At 43.2% G+C, this 12,482-nt stretch overlaps 1 protein-coding gene and 1 long non-coding RNA gene across 7 annotated transcripts in view; one reads left to right on the plus strand and one right to left on the minus strand.

Moving 5' to 3' along the window:
* UBR4 (ubiquitin protein ligase E3 component n-recognin 4) overlaps nucleotides 1-5,576 on the minus strand; it is a 141,033-nt gene extending 135,457 nt beyond the window's left edge. For 4 of the 5 annotated variants that reach the window (XM_030912638.1, XM_030912639.1, XM_030912641.1 and 1 more), the window contains exon 1: nucleotides 4,672-5,576. In XM_030912638.1, the coding sequence (XP_030768498.1) occupies nucleotides 4,672-4,847 (176 nt within the window). In that variant the 5' untranslated portion in view covers nucleotides 4,848-5,576. The remainder of the gene's footprint in view (nucleotides 1-4,671) is intronic. The other variant, XM_010385563.2, reaches the window with a different exon arrangement.
* On the plus strand, nucleotides 4,957-9,571 carry LOC115892079. 2 transcript variants are annotated; one of them, XR_004051970.1, is made up of 3 exons: nucleotides 4,957-5,157; nucleotides 5,543-8,002; nucleotides 8,429-9,571. It is a non-coding gene; the product is annotated as an uncharacterized LOC115892079 (long non-coding RNA). The 2 variants fall into 2 exon arrangements; XR_004051969.1 differs by lacking the exon at nucleotides 8,429-9,571 and having other exon boundaries at nucleotides 5,543-8,277.
* Nucleotides 9,572-12,482: the final 2,911 nt, after the last annotated feature.

A 12,482-nucleotide genomic window follows, 5' to 3' on the forward strand; every position in this document is an offset into this window, starting at 1 on the left:
AATTACTGTGCATTATCTAGTGGAAATGTTGTAACAGTCTCCCCCTTCCAAAGTAGGTCTCTTTGCCCTTAAATTCTAGCCAATATCTGGAAACAGAAACCTCGAACAGGTTTATCATTTAAAAGGCCAGGTCAGCCCAGAAAGAATTGGCTCAAAGAGAAGGAGCATATTTCTTTTTATCTACAAAGAGTCAAACTGTCCAATGATAACCATGCTCACCAGCCTATCTTGCACAGAGTTAAGAAAGGAATTATCTGTACCTTAACACAGAAGGCTACATTCAGCAATGATTATACTAACTAATCCCAAGGACGGCATGTGCTCCATTGAGCTAGTTCTGCTCCATTTCTGGCTTGGAAAAGTAACAGTGTGTTTAAAATGTTCTTTAAACTATGTATTAAGTAACAGTGTTAGAAAGAGTTTAAACTGGGCCTAGTGGTGGGAGCCGGTAGTCTAGCTAGCTACTGTAGCTACTCAGGAGGCTGAAGTAGGAGCATCCCGTGAGCCCAGGAATTTGAGGCTACAGTAAGCTATAATTGTCCCACTGTACTCCAGTCAACAGAGGGAGATCCCGTATTGTTTTCTTTTGTTTTGTTTTTTAGACGGAGTTTTTATCTTGTTGCCCAAGCTAGAGTGCAATGGTGCGATCTCAGCTGACTGTAACCTCCGCCTCCTGGGTTCAATCAATTCTCCTGCCTCAGCCTCCCGTGTAGCTGGGATTACATGTGTTACAGATGCGTGCCACCACACCTGGCTAATTTTTTGTATTTTTAGTAGAAACAGGGTTCCATCATGTTAGCCAGGCTGGCTCAAACTCCTGACCTCAGGTTATCCTCCCGCCTTGGCCTCCCAAAGTGCTGAGATAACAGGCGTGAGCCACTGTGCCAGGCCAACCTTGTCTCTTAAAAAAGAAAAAATATTTTAGTAGTCTTTTTAAGACATGCTAGCTAGCTACATGCTATGGAGAAAAATCTTCCCTTTAAATAAATTCAGATATCTTTTTCTTTTAAAAAATCTAATGACTTGAGAGTATGCTTTCCAACTTATCCATGTTGATCTATTTCTCCTCTGTTTCAGTTTGGTTGCAAAGTCAAACTTAAGAATTAGGGGTTAGACCTAGGAACGTTTAATCTACCTTTTCTTCAAAAGGTCAATTTCAACTATAAAAAAAGGTAGAATGTGGTGTACTGAGGAGTCTCGAGCACATCATCGTTCTCAACAGTCAAGAGATAAATACAATGGATAAGCAGGCTACCAGGTAGAAAGTAATAGCTGGCATGATGGAGCCAGGATATCAAAAACGGAAGCAGAAAGTAGTAGACTGCAACAGAGAAACAGATGGTCCCCGGTGACAAGGAAGAAAAACCATGGCAGGCTTAACAAGAGAAAGAAACCAGGAAACTGCAGAAGATGGGAGTGGCAAGCACAGAACTAAAGTAGCAGCCTAGATGTCTCAACCTCTGATTAGCTAGAAAACAAGGACCACCTCAGCATCTACAGTGTTGGCTTTGATCTGGTACTATAGCTTCCTAAGCAAGACATACTCCCACAATTCTGAGGCCTTCACTTTTTGGAAAGACAAGTAAATAAAACCTTTGGGCTGGGCGCAGTGGCTGACGCCTGTAATCCCAGCACTTTGGGAGGCCAAGGCAGGTGGATCACCTGAGGTCAGAAGTTCAAGATCAGCCTGGCCAGCATGGTGGAACCTCATCTCTACTACAAATACAAAAATTAGCTAGGTCTGGTGGCGCACATCTATAATCCCAGCTACTGGGGAGGCTGAGGCACAAGAATCACTTGAGCCTGGGAGGCGTAGGTTTCAGTGAGGTAAAATCATGCCACTGCACTCCAGCCTGGGCGACAGAGCAAGACTCTGTCTCTAAATAAATAAATAAATAAATAAATAAATAAATAAATAAATAAATCTATCTTTTGAAACCCGGAATAATGATAGCAGGGTATAATCTGTGTGCTCCAAGCTAGGGGTTGGCAAACTATGGCCTGCAGGCCAAATCCAGAAAGTCAGCCGTTTTTGTATGGCTAACAGCGGTTGAAAAAAAAAAAAATCAAAAGAATAGTTTGTGACATGTAAATATCACATGAAATTCAAATTTCACTGCCCACAGACACAATTTTAAACACAGCCATGCCCATTCATTTATGTATGGTGTGTGGCTGCTTTCACACAATGATGGCAGAGTTGAACAGTCCACACAGAGACCACATGTCCCAAAATTATTTACTATCTGGCCATTTACAGGACGTTTGCCAACTCCTGCTTTATAACAAACTGAACACTTGATACGTTTAGCCGTTCTCACTGTAAAGAACTTGTAAGCCAGGTATTTCTTCCAGAAATTTTTCTTTAGATCATACTCCTCTCACACAGCCTGCAGAGGACACACAGGCTTTCAAAGTTAACTGAGCTCCAAAAACCAGAAGACTTAAAAGATCTTGCCTTCTGGTCAGGCACAGTGGCTCATGCCTGTAATCCTAGCACTTTGGGAGGCTGAAGCGGGTGGATCACAAGGTCAGGAGATAGAGACCATCCTGGCTAACACGGTGAAACCTCGTCTCGACTAAAAATACAACAAATTAGCTGGGCATGGTGGCACGTGCCTGTAGTACCAGCTACTCAGGAGGCTGACACAGAAGAATGGTGTGAACCTGGGAGGTGGAGCTTGCAGTGAGCTGAGATGGCGCCACTGCACTCCAGCCTGGGTGACAGAGCAAGACTCCATCTCAAAAAAAAAAAAAAAGAGAGAGATCTTGCCTTCCAATACATGCATTACCAAAGAGCCATCAGTTTGGACTTGTTTTCTAAACCATAAAGAGAAATCTTATTAATGTCTACAAATACAACTCGTGATTATCTGTACAAACAGACGGTATGGCAGAGACCACTACCACATATATGGCAAAATTCAAACCTAGTGATGTATTTGGTTGGAGGGTGTTCCTTAAGTATTACAGCTTTAAAGGCATGGCCCCCGAATACAGGATTTACGGAGGAGTATCAACAAATTATTAATACTTTATAAGCTATCCAGCTCATGTCCAGAAAAACATAAAAGCAAATGTTCTAAAAAGACTGGAACGTTACTGATTCTACATAACATGAGTATGAGTCAGGAAAAATACTGCCAATCCAAATGTTTAAAACAAAAAGCAGCTACATAATTTGAAAGTAGCATATTTGAAACCTGTTTACATCTTCAGAACATTCCTGGCCTGATGATCAGATAGGAAAACCCATCTGTAAAGCTGACTGTGAGTTACCAAACCCAACCATTATTTTATTATAATTTGTTAAAAACTCTGCATACAGGTCAGGCGCGGTGGCTCACGCCTGTAATCCCAACACTTTGGGAGGCCGAGGTGGGCGGATCACAAGGTCAGGAGATCGAGACCATCCTGGCTAACACGGTGAAACCCCCTCTCTACAAAAAATACAAAACAGTAGCTGGGCGTGGTGGCGGGCGCCTGTAGTCCCAGCTACTCAGGAGGCTGAGGCAGGAGAATGGCCCAGGAGGCAGAGCTTGCAGTGAGCCGAGATCGTGCCACTGCACTCCAGCCTGGGTGACAGAGCAAAACTCTATCTCAAAAAAAAAAAAACAAAAAAACTGCATCCAAAGGATTACAAGCCTAACAACAACAAAAAGCACAAAAACAAGCAATTTGTCAAACCATGGGCCTCCTTTGAGTAACAAATAGCAATTTCTAACCTCTGTAGAGCACCTAGATATACCCTTGCCATCATGAAGCTAAAATGACCCAGTTAACAATTGCAGGGAGTTGCTGAAATGAGGTATGGCTAGAAAAATGAAAGTCAGTCTGGCTTTAAAAGCAAAAGTCTACCATTAAACTAATGAAAGACTGCTCTGAGCACAGTATGTTAGGAAAAGGAAGGCACTCTGAGATCACCATCTGTATACCTATATAATAACTCTCACTAGCTAAGAATCGCTGTGCAAAAAGACAAAAACACACAAAAGGAAACCAACAGATAGTACCGTTTGTAAAAGAATGTGATGATATTTTAATGCAAGGGGGATGGGAGGCAGAGAGAGAACACACACACCACACATCCTCTGGTAAACTGACCTCTCAGACTCACACACTGAAATGTTTTTAATCAAAGACCAATACAGTAGGAATGCACAAGAAGTGCAACGTAAAAAGAGGTCATCAATGGTAGCTAGTGGCTTTAGTCACAGAAATAGCACGTGCCCCCACTGATTACAGCACCGCGGGGAGACCGTTATTAAATTATACCGCACGGCTCCGCTCCGGCCCAGGCTAGGGGGATGAGTGCGAGCGAGAAATGCAAACTCATCTGTGACTTGACCCAAGGGGCAGCCCCGTGAACATTCCCTTAAGAGGGCGAATGCGTCTCAAAGTCACTCTCAACCGTGTCCGGCCACGCCCTCCCGCAAGGGAGGCCGCAAAAGTTTTGCTCGAGAGGGGAAACTGAGGTAGAGGTGATTTACATGGGTTGGCGGAAGGAAACCCGGGCAAGCCCTAGTCTCCCGGGACCCGGGAACCCCGAATCCGTGACTGGGGCGGGGATCCCCCAGGGTCAGGGGGCGGCTCGGGAAGCGGGTCCAAACGATCCGGCTCGAAATCCCCTCCCCCCCAACAGCGTCGCCCGCCGGAGCCGCCGCCCGGTACCTCTCGATGACTGAGGCCACCAGCTGCGGCAACTCCTTCATCTCGAAGGCGGAGTAGGACGCGGAGAGCAGGGGCCGCACCGCCACCTCCCAGCCCGGGGTCGTGTCCGCCCCCGTCGCCGGGGTCCCGGGCGCCGGCGCCGCTGCCGCCGCCTCTTCGCCGCCGCTCGTCGCCATCTTCCGTCGTACTACTGCGGCTCCCTCCGGGGGCTTGCCACCGGCCCAGCGCCGTCTCCCGGGAGGAGGCGGAAGTGACGCAATCTGCGCGTCAGACTGCGCGCCGCCGTCATGGGTCAAAAACGCGACGCGCGGAGCGGCCTTTCCCCTCACCGGGGTCGAGCCGCCGCGAGGGAACGGATCGTAGTCGCTGCGCCTGCTCAGAAGGTAGCGCAGCGGGGAAAGGCGGGAGAGCGTTAACTTCTGAGCCTGCGCGGTGGGAGTTGCTCAAGCAGGTGGTAGCGACTTGGCTTCCGGGCAGCGGGGAAAGGTGAGTTTGGGGCCTGGGTTCAGTGGGCAAGTCTAGGGCAGCGGAATTGACTACGCCTCGGCGAATAGAATGGCCCTGGCCTGGGACGACGAGAAGGGGAGACCGAAGCCTAAAACGCTTTCACCCGCTTCTTGCCCTGCCTAGATCCCCCCCCCCCAATAGTAATACTAAAGCGCGCCACAGCTTACAAAGCTTTCTCCCTCCCACACCACCTTTTAATCGCTGATCCATATTCCCTTCGCGCTCAAATCTCTTCTGTTTGGATTGCCCTCATTAACAATCTTACCAACTCGTACAATGCATCCCACTTGGTAATCTGCCATGTATGGTTTCGTGTTCCCCTTTTTTCTACTGACAAGGAAAGAATGTAAGCTTTTATTCACAGATGTCTGAGACTTGCCGGTAAAATGATCTGGCTACAAGATCTAAGAGGGAAAAGCAGTTTGCTCGAGGAGAGGTATTCGTGCATTAAGAACAGTCCTGTGTGTGAGATCTTGGTGGACAGCTTCAAGTTCTAGACCTGTGGCCTGTGGTCTACAGCCGGCCTAAATAAGACTTCGAAGAACTGTGAAGACGGTTTCAAGTTCCTAAAGCCCTGAAATTCTCCCCCAAGTTTAGGAAGAGCTTTTGTTCTTGGTGTGTAACACTGATAAATGAATTGGTACCTAGTGATTAATCTGCACTTTTATTGAGATATGACATACTTGACCTTTTTTGAGACAGGATCCTGCTCTGTGGCCCAATAGCCCAGGATGGAGTGCAGTGGCAGAGTTGCAGCTCGCTGCAGCCTCCACCTCCCTGGCTCAAGCGATCTTCCAGCCTCAGCCTCCCCAGTAACTGAGACTATACAGGTGCAGGCCACCACTCTTAATTTTTTTTTGTTTGTTTGATTTTAAGAGACAGGTAGGCCAAGCTGGTTTCGAAGTCCTAGGTTCCTCCCACCTTGGACTCCCAGAGTGCTGGGGTTACAGGCTTGACCCACTGCGCCCAGCCTGCATCTTTACATTCGAAATAAAATTCAGTCAAGTTAAAGCCAGTCTTGGAGGAAAATGTGGCTTCTATGACAGCAGTAGGGGTTTTCCTTCAGTGTCTACTTACCAGAGGATAATAATAACAGCAAGTTTCTTGAACATAAAAACATCAGAAATGAAAAAGAACTTTCCATAACACTATAAATATTGCATTATTTCAGGATACTGAACCAGAGCCCTAAAGAAAGGCTGGAGACCCAGAATTTTATGACTTTGGAACATTAATTTTATTTTAACCAAAGGACAAAATTAATCTGCAAAGACTGTCTTGGAGAAATTTCAGGAAATAAAAGATGAAATGTTATTGCTGTCCTCCTTTCCCTCTCCGAGAGAATAAAAGGCAAATGCAAACTATCACAGGGAAATTTTCACCTGTACCTAAATTATTTATTATATACTTTATATTTCTGGTTAATAAATTGGGAAAGAGCACTCCAGATAAAGAAGTTCCTTTATAAATGCCACATTTATTTCAGTACTGGAGGTTCGGTCTTGTGTTGCCACAGATTTGGAATGGCATCTGTGTTATAAATTTAGATGACAGACTAATAAAAGACTTGTAGATGAAACACATGCTTCTAATATTCTGGTCCAGAAAATAAGATAGAAACTAAAGAATAATAAATAACTTTTATGAATTAACTGAAGGACTTAAAATACTAGTTCCATTCTAATAAGTGCCTGCCAAGGAACTGAAATTGAAAATGATCAAAGACATGATACAGTCATGTTACAGGGAATTCAATGAAGTAAAAATGGCAGACATTGATGAATGCTATGGTTTAAAGATTTGTGTAGAGGTAGTGATGAGGAGGCCTGCTGGGAGCCGCAAAAGTTCTATACCTTGACACAGTTATGTTTACATGGATATGCACACACAGTAGTCACCGAGCCATGATTTGTACTTATGATTTGCACACCTTGGTGGTTGTAAATTGTACATCAATCTAAAAACAAATGAGGTCAGGGTGCCTCACTACAGGAGCTTCAAAAGGGAGAGACAGAACATCTTTTTTTTTTTTTTTTTTTTAAGCCATCTAATAGAGTTGCTTGAAATAAATCCTAATAGATACAATGTTTCTAGAAACAAGTAAATGAATAAACCTTAGCTGTTACCCTCTAGGAGCCAAGAGAGGTCAATCTGTTCTCAAGCTTTTACAAAGTAACAAGAACAAGTAATCAGTGCATATTGTGTTGAAACTCCTACTGCAATACTGAAAACTGCACATGGAGAGTAGCTCCTTTTTGGTAATTCACAACGGAGCTAGTTTTCAAATTACCAAGAATATAAGGAATTAGATTAGAAGCCAAATTTAATTTAGAATTATGAGACATTATTTGTAATCCACAGTATTATTTTTCACATGATACTTAACAATTCACCCAGTATGAACTTAAAAGGAAGAAGAAAACACACATTGCAGCCTTCTTGCTTTAAGAGCGAAAAAGAAACAATTTTGGTAACTGGAGGGACTAGAATACAATGTCACTTTAAGAAAGTTTTGACCCATCAGATTGAGAGACAGAGAGACAGAAGGAGAAGGATAAATCAAATGTGGTAAAATGTTAACCTCTGGGGGATCTGGGTGGAGGGGATCTGGGAATTCTTTGTACTATTGCAACTTTTCTGTAACTCTGAAATTGCGTTGTCAAAAGAAAAACAGTTTATAAATACTTTATGACCCATTTGCTTTATAATTAGGAAAACAGAGTATGATGACAGAGAGAGCCTACTGTAGGCCTGATACTTAACAGAAGGAAAGTAGTTTACATGTAAACTCTGGGAAAAGTGGAGCCAAATGATTACACTGTGTGTATCCTTTAGCACTGTCTGGGGGGTGGGGACATGGGGGGTCAGTGCTCAGAGAGGGACTGTTCTGGCCTCCTTGGAAGGTATGTGCCTATAGTAAAAAGCATGAGTAAGATACCACATCTCCTAACTCCGTAACAACCAACCAAACTTATAATAGCATTTTAACTTATATCACCTTTTTTATAGGAGCGGATATATATTCCAGCAGGATGAGTATTTTAGCCCTCTTTGCAATTGCAGTCTTCATTATCATCAATAAACCGACCTCTGGTTGATTGGTCTAGTCTAGTTATTTTATCCCAGCACATGGGATATATACCATCAAAGCCATGATGTGAACAAACCATGAAGTATAATGGAGTTTGTTTGAGTAATTGTGCCTTTTAACTATAGTTTTAGTTTGCTTTCTTGACTTGCATTCATTCAGATTGCACATGAGGGGACAGAGAAGAGTGTGCTTCAATATGAAGCTGGGGCTATTTTACAAACACACCTTCCTAAATGTTCTTAGTCTCTATCCTGGAAAAGTCACCTTCTCAGCATCATGGATCAGAAATACATAAAAGCCTTAGTGCTTGTGGAAAACAGCCTTCTTCGTTGGAGGGCAGTCTCAACTAACTTCACACTCTGATTCCTAAAAAAAAATGGGAAGGTGGGTGTGTACACATCCTTTATGTTATAAATTTCTTACTGGAAAGATGGCCTAAATATTAGACTTTCCCGAAAGAGTATTCAGTCTCATAAAAATCTCTAATGGAATAGCACTTAAGAATTTCAACTGTGTGTCCACTAAAAATGGTGTAGATCCATTACCTCTCACACAGGCACTCTCCACGAGAGATTAAGTGATAAAAACCAAGCTGCAGAAGATTATATTACCTGGAGAGATACCAAATTGTTCAGTTGTGACCTCTGGGAAACAGATGGTGGGAGAGGTTTTGAAGGGGACACTCACCTTAATTTGGGGGCATTGTTAAAAAATTTTTGTAACTTATATAGTCTTTTTAAAATAAAGAACTTAGCCACAAAATCAAAACAGCTGATTGATATGAAGCACCACTATCTCCATTATTGAAAGGTTGCTTCAAGAATGCTGAATAGTTTCAAGTTACATTTTACAAAAAATGAAAGGGCACAGGATGTTGTCTACCTGTTTTAATTATGGAAGGATAATTGTCCATTTTTAAATGGTAAGATAGTTATAAAGAATAATGTTTTCCAAAGCAATACCAAAGAGATACTTTTCCCTTTTAGAATAGAAATTATGGTACCATGCAGCTTATTTCCCCATATTGATCATGTGAACATTTGTTTTAAGGAGTAAAAGGGTTTGTCAGACTTGGTGTCCATGGCATGCCAGAGATACAGATTGAACTATCTCTTGGCATTTCCATAAATATACAAAAATTAGCAGGGCATGGTGGCACACACCTGTAGCCCCAGCTACTCGGGAGGCTGAGGCAGAAGAATCGCTTGAACCGGGGAGGCAGAGGTTGTGGTGAGCTGAGATTGCACCACTGCACTCCAGCCTGGGTGACAGAGCAAGACTCTGTCTCAAAAAAAAAAAAAAAAAGAATTAATGGGGCCAGGCACGGTGGCTCATGCCTGTAATCCCAACACTTTGGGAGGCCAGACAGGCGGATCACCTGAAGTCAGGAGTTCGAGACCAGCCTGGCCAACATGGTGAAACTCTTATCTTTACTAAAAATACAAAAATTAGTCGGGCATGGTGGCACATTCCTGGGGTCCCAGCTACTCAGAAGGCTGAGGCAGGAAGATTTCTTGAACCCGGGAGGTGGAAATTACAGTGAGCTGAGATCAAGCGACTGCACTCCAGCCTGGGAGACAGAGTGAGACTCTGTCTCAAAACAAAAAAGAAAAAAAAAAGGAAAAAAATTCCCTTACTAAGTCACCGAAGTCTTAGAAATTTGGGAAACTGGGGACAAAGTTCCTAAGGGTTCTGTGAGAAGGTACAGCCATTTGGGGAACTATTTGTCGAGGAGCAACTTCATGTCTGGGATAACAGGGAATTCAGAAAACAGTGCAGCAGTCCCTGAGAGACACAATATCTGAAACAAGAAAGGGTGCGGTGTATCACTCAGGAAGTTACGTGGTGAGCAGCCAGGATGGTTGAAGGTCCTGAGTAGCTGAAACCAGTAGCGAAGACTTTATGGAGGAGTTCAGATTTGAGACAAGCCAGATTTTAAGCAGGGAAGAAAACATTCCAAGTAAACAATAGCTTCATGATTTAAAAGCAATTTTTAAATGTTATTGATTTATTTTTGAGACAGGGTCTCACTGTGTCGCCCAGGCTGGAGTGCAGAGGCATGATCTCGGCTTACTGCAACCTTCGCCTCCTGGGTTCAAGTGATTCTCCTGCCTCAGCCTCCCAAGTAGCTGGGATTATAGACATGCACCACCACGCCTGGCTTTTTTTTTTTTTTTTTTTTTTTGGTAGAGATGGGGTTTCAGGTTTCACCATGTTGGCCAGGCTGGTCTCAAACTCCTGATCTCAAATGATCTGCCTGCCTTGGCCTACCAAAGGGCTGGGATTATAGGCATGAGTCACCATGCCTCGCCTACAAGCAAAATTTTAAATAATTAGGAATCAGGAAATGAGTCTTGGGATGATTCTGATGATACCTTGTGTAATAGACTCTTCAAAAGTATAGCAATTTATGTGCCAGGTGCAGTAGCTCATGCCTGTAATCCCAGCATTTTTTGAGGCTGAGGAGGGAGGATCACTTGAGCCCAGGTGTTCAAGGCTGCAGTGAGCTATGACTGTGCCACTGCTCTCCAGCCTGGGTGACAGAGACGCTGCCTCTAAAAAAAAAAAAAAAGCAATTTATAAAGGCAATGAAATTACAATTCTGAAATTTTCAAATTGAAAGATGCCTTACAGAGCACATAACTTGTACCCACACACAAATAATGAAACTAGTTAAGATTAGGTAGCTTACATTAAAGTATCTTAAATTAGGAATTGAGTATTTTTTCTATCAGACTTTGTTCCAGAAAGTATTTCAGTCATCTTTATGAATACATGATATTCAAGATGCATTATTTGAGCCCTTATCAAAACATCTCATGTACCCCGTAAGTATATATGCCATGTACCCACAAAAAATTTAAATAACTTTAAAAGATCCATTAGTTGAAAAAACAAGTAACAGAATTAAACAGCATCATCTCATTTAAGAAAACATTGTATACAAGAACAAACACTAGACTACCAGTGCTCATACACGTAATTAATGAATACTAAAACAAATGTTTTTGTTTTGTTTTTTTGTTTTTTTTTTTTGTTTTTTTGAGACAGGGTCTCACTGTTGCCCAAGCTGAAGTGCAATAGCATGTTCATGGCTCACTGCAGCCTCGACCTCCCAGGCTCAAGCGATCCTCCCACCTCAGCCTCCTGAGTAGCTAGGACCACAGGCACATGCCACCAGGCCTGGCTACTTTTTTTAAAATTTTTTGTAGATAGGGTCTTGCTATGTTGCACAGGCTGGTCTGGAACTCCTGGGCTCAAGAGATCCTCCACTATGGCCTCCCAAAATGCTGGGATTATAGGCATGAGCCATCAAGCCCAGCCAGATCTCTTTAAGTGAAATGTTGTAGGGGGCCCCAAAGTTAACCTAATTAATGAAGACAGAAGAGGTAAGTCAAGGAATACACACACACACACAAAAAACAAGGAATGACAAGAAAGCAAATAGATCAGAGAATTGAGAGAGGAAAGATACAGTCTCAGCAGCCATTGGTGGAGACTGAGCATAGCTGCTCAGAACCGAATGCTGCTTTAAGATTAAGGAAAGTTGAGAACTAAGGAAAGATTTAAATTGGACTGTGGCATTAGCATTAACTATTTTAAGCACTTGGCCAGGCAGGGTGGCTCACACCTGTAATCCCAGCACTTTGGGAGGCCAAGGCCAGTGGATCACTTGAGGCCAGGAGTTCAAGACCAGCTTGGCCAATACAGTGAAACCCCGTCTCTACTAAAAATACAAAAAATTAGCCGAGCGTGGTGGCATGCGCCTATAGTCCCAGCTGCTTGGGAGGTGGAGGTTGCAGTGAGCCGAGATTGTGCCACTGCACTCCAGCCTGGGCAACAAAGTGAGACTCTGTCTCAAAAAAAAAAAAAAAAAAAAAAAAAAAAAAACCACTTCTTTGAGGTAACGTTGATTACAGCTGAAATACAGGGAATTTTACTAAAGGACAAAAGGACAAATAACTTCCCTCCCATTAGCTTGTTTCAGATTCTGGCACACTGGTAAATAAAAACTAGAATCTTGCAGGCTAACCTTGCACATATGTATGAAAGACTGTCAGAATTCCAGCCCGGCTTTCTCAAAACTAGGGCAGCATTTTTTTAACTTGTACCTACTCTCTTCTCCCAGGTTATGTTAAAATATGCCTTGGGTCAGGATGATAGATGCCTGTTTTTTTCTGGAGATTCCTACATGTTCAGTCACTCAATATCA

Source organism: Rhinopithecus roxellana, chromosome 12, assembly GCF_007565055.1.
Source record: "Rhinopithecus roxellana isolate Shanxi Qingling chromosome 12, ASM756505v1, whole genome shotgun sequence".
NCBI lineage: Eukaryota > Metazoa > Chordata > Mammalia > Primates > Cercopithecidae > Rhinopithecus > Rhinopithecus roxellana.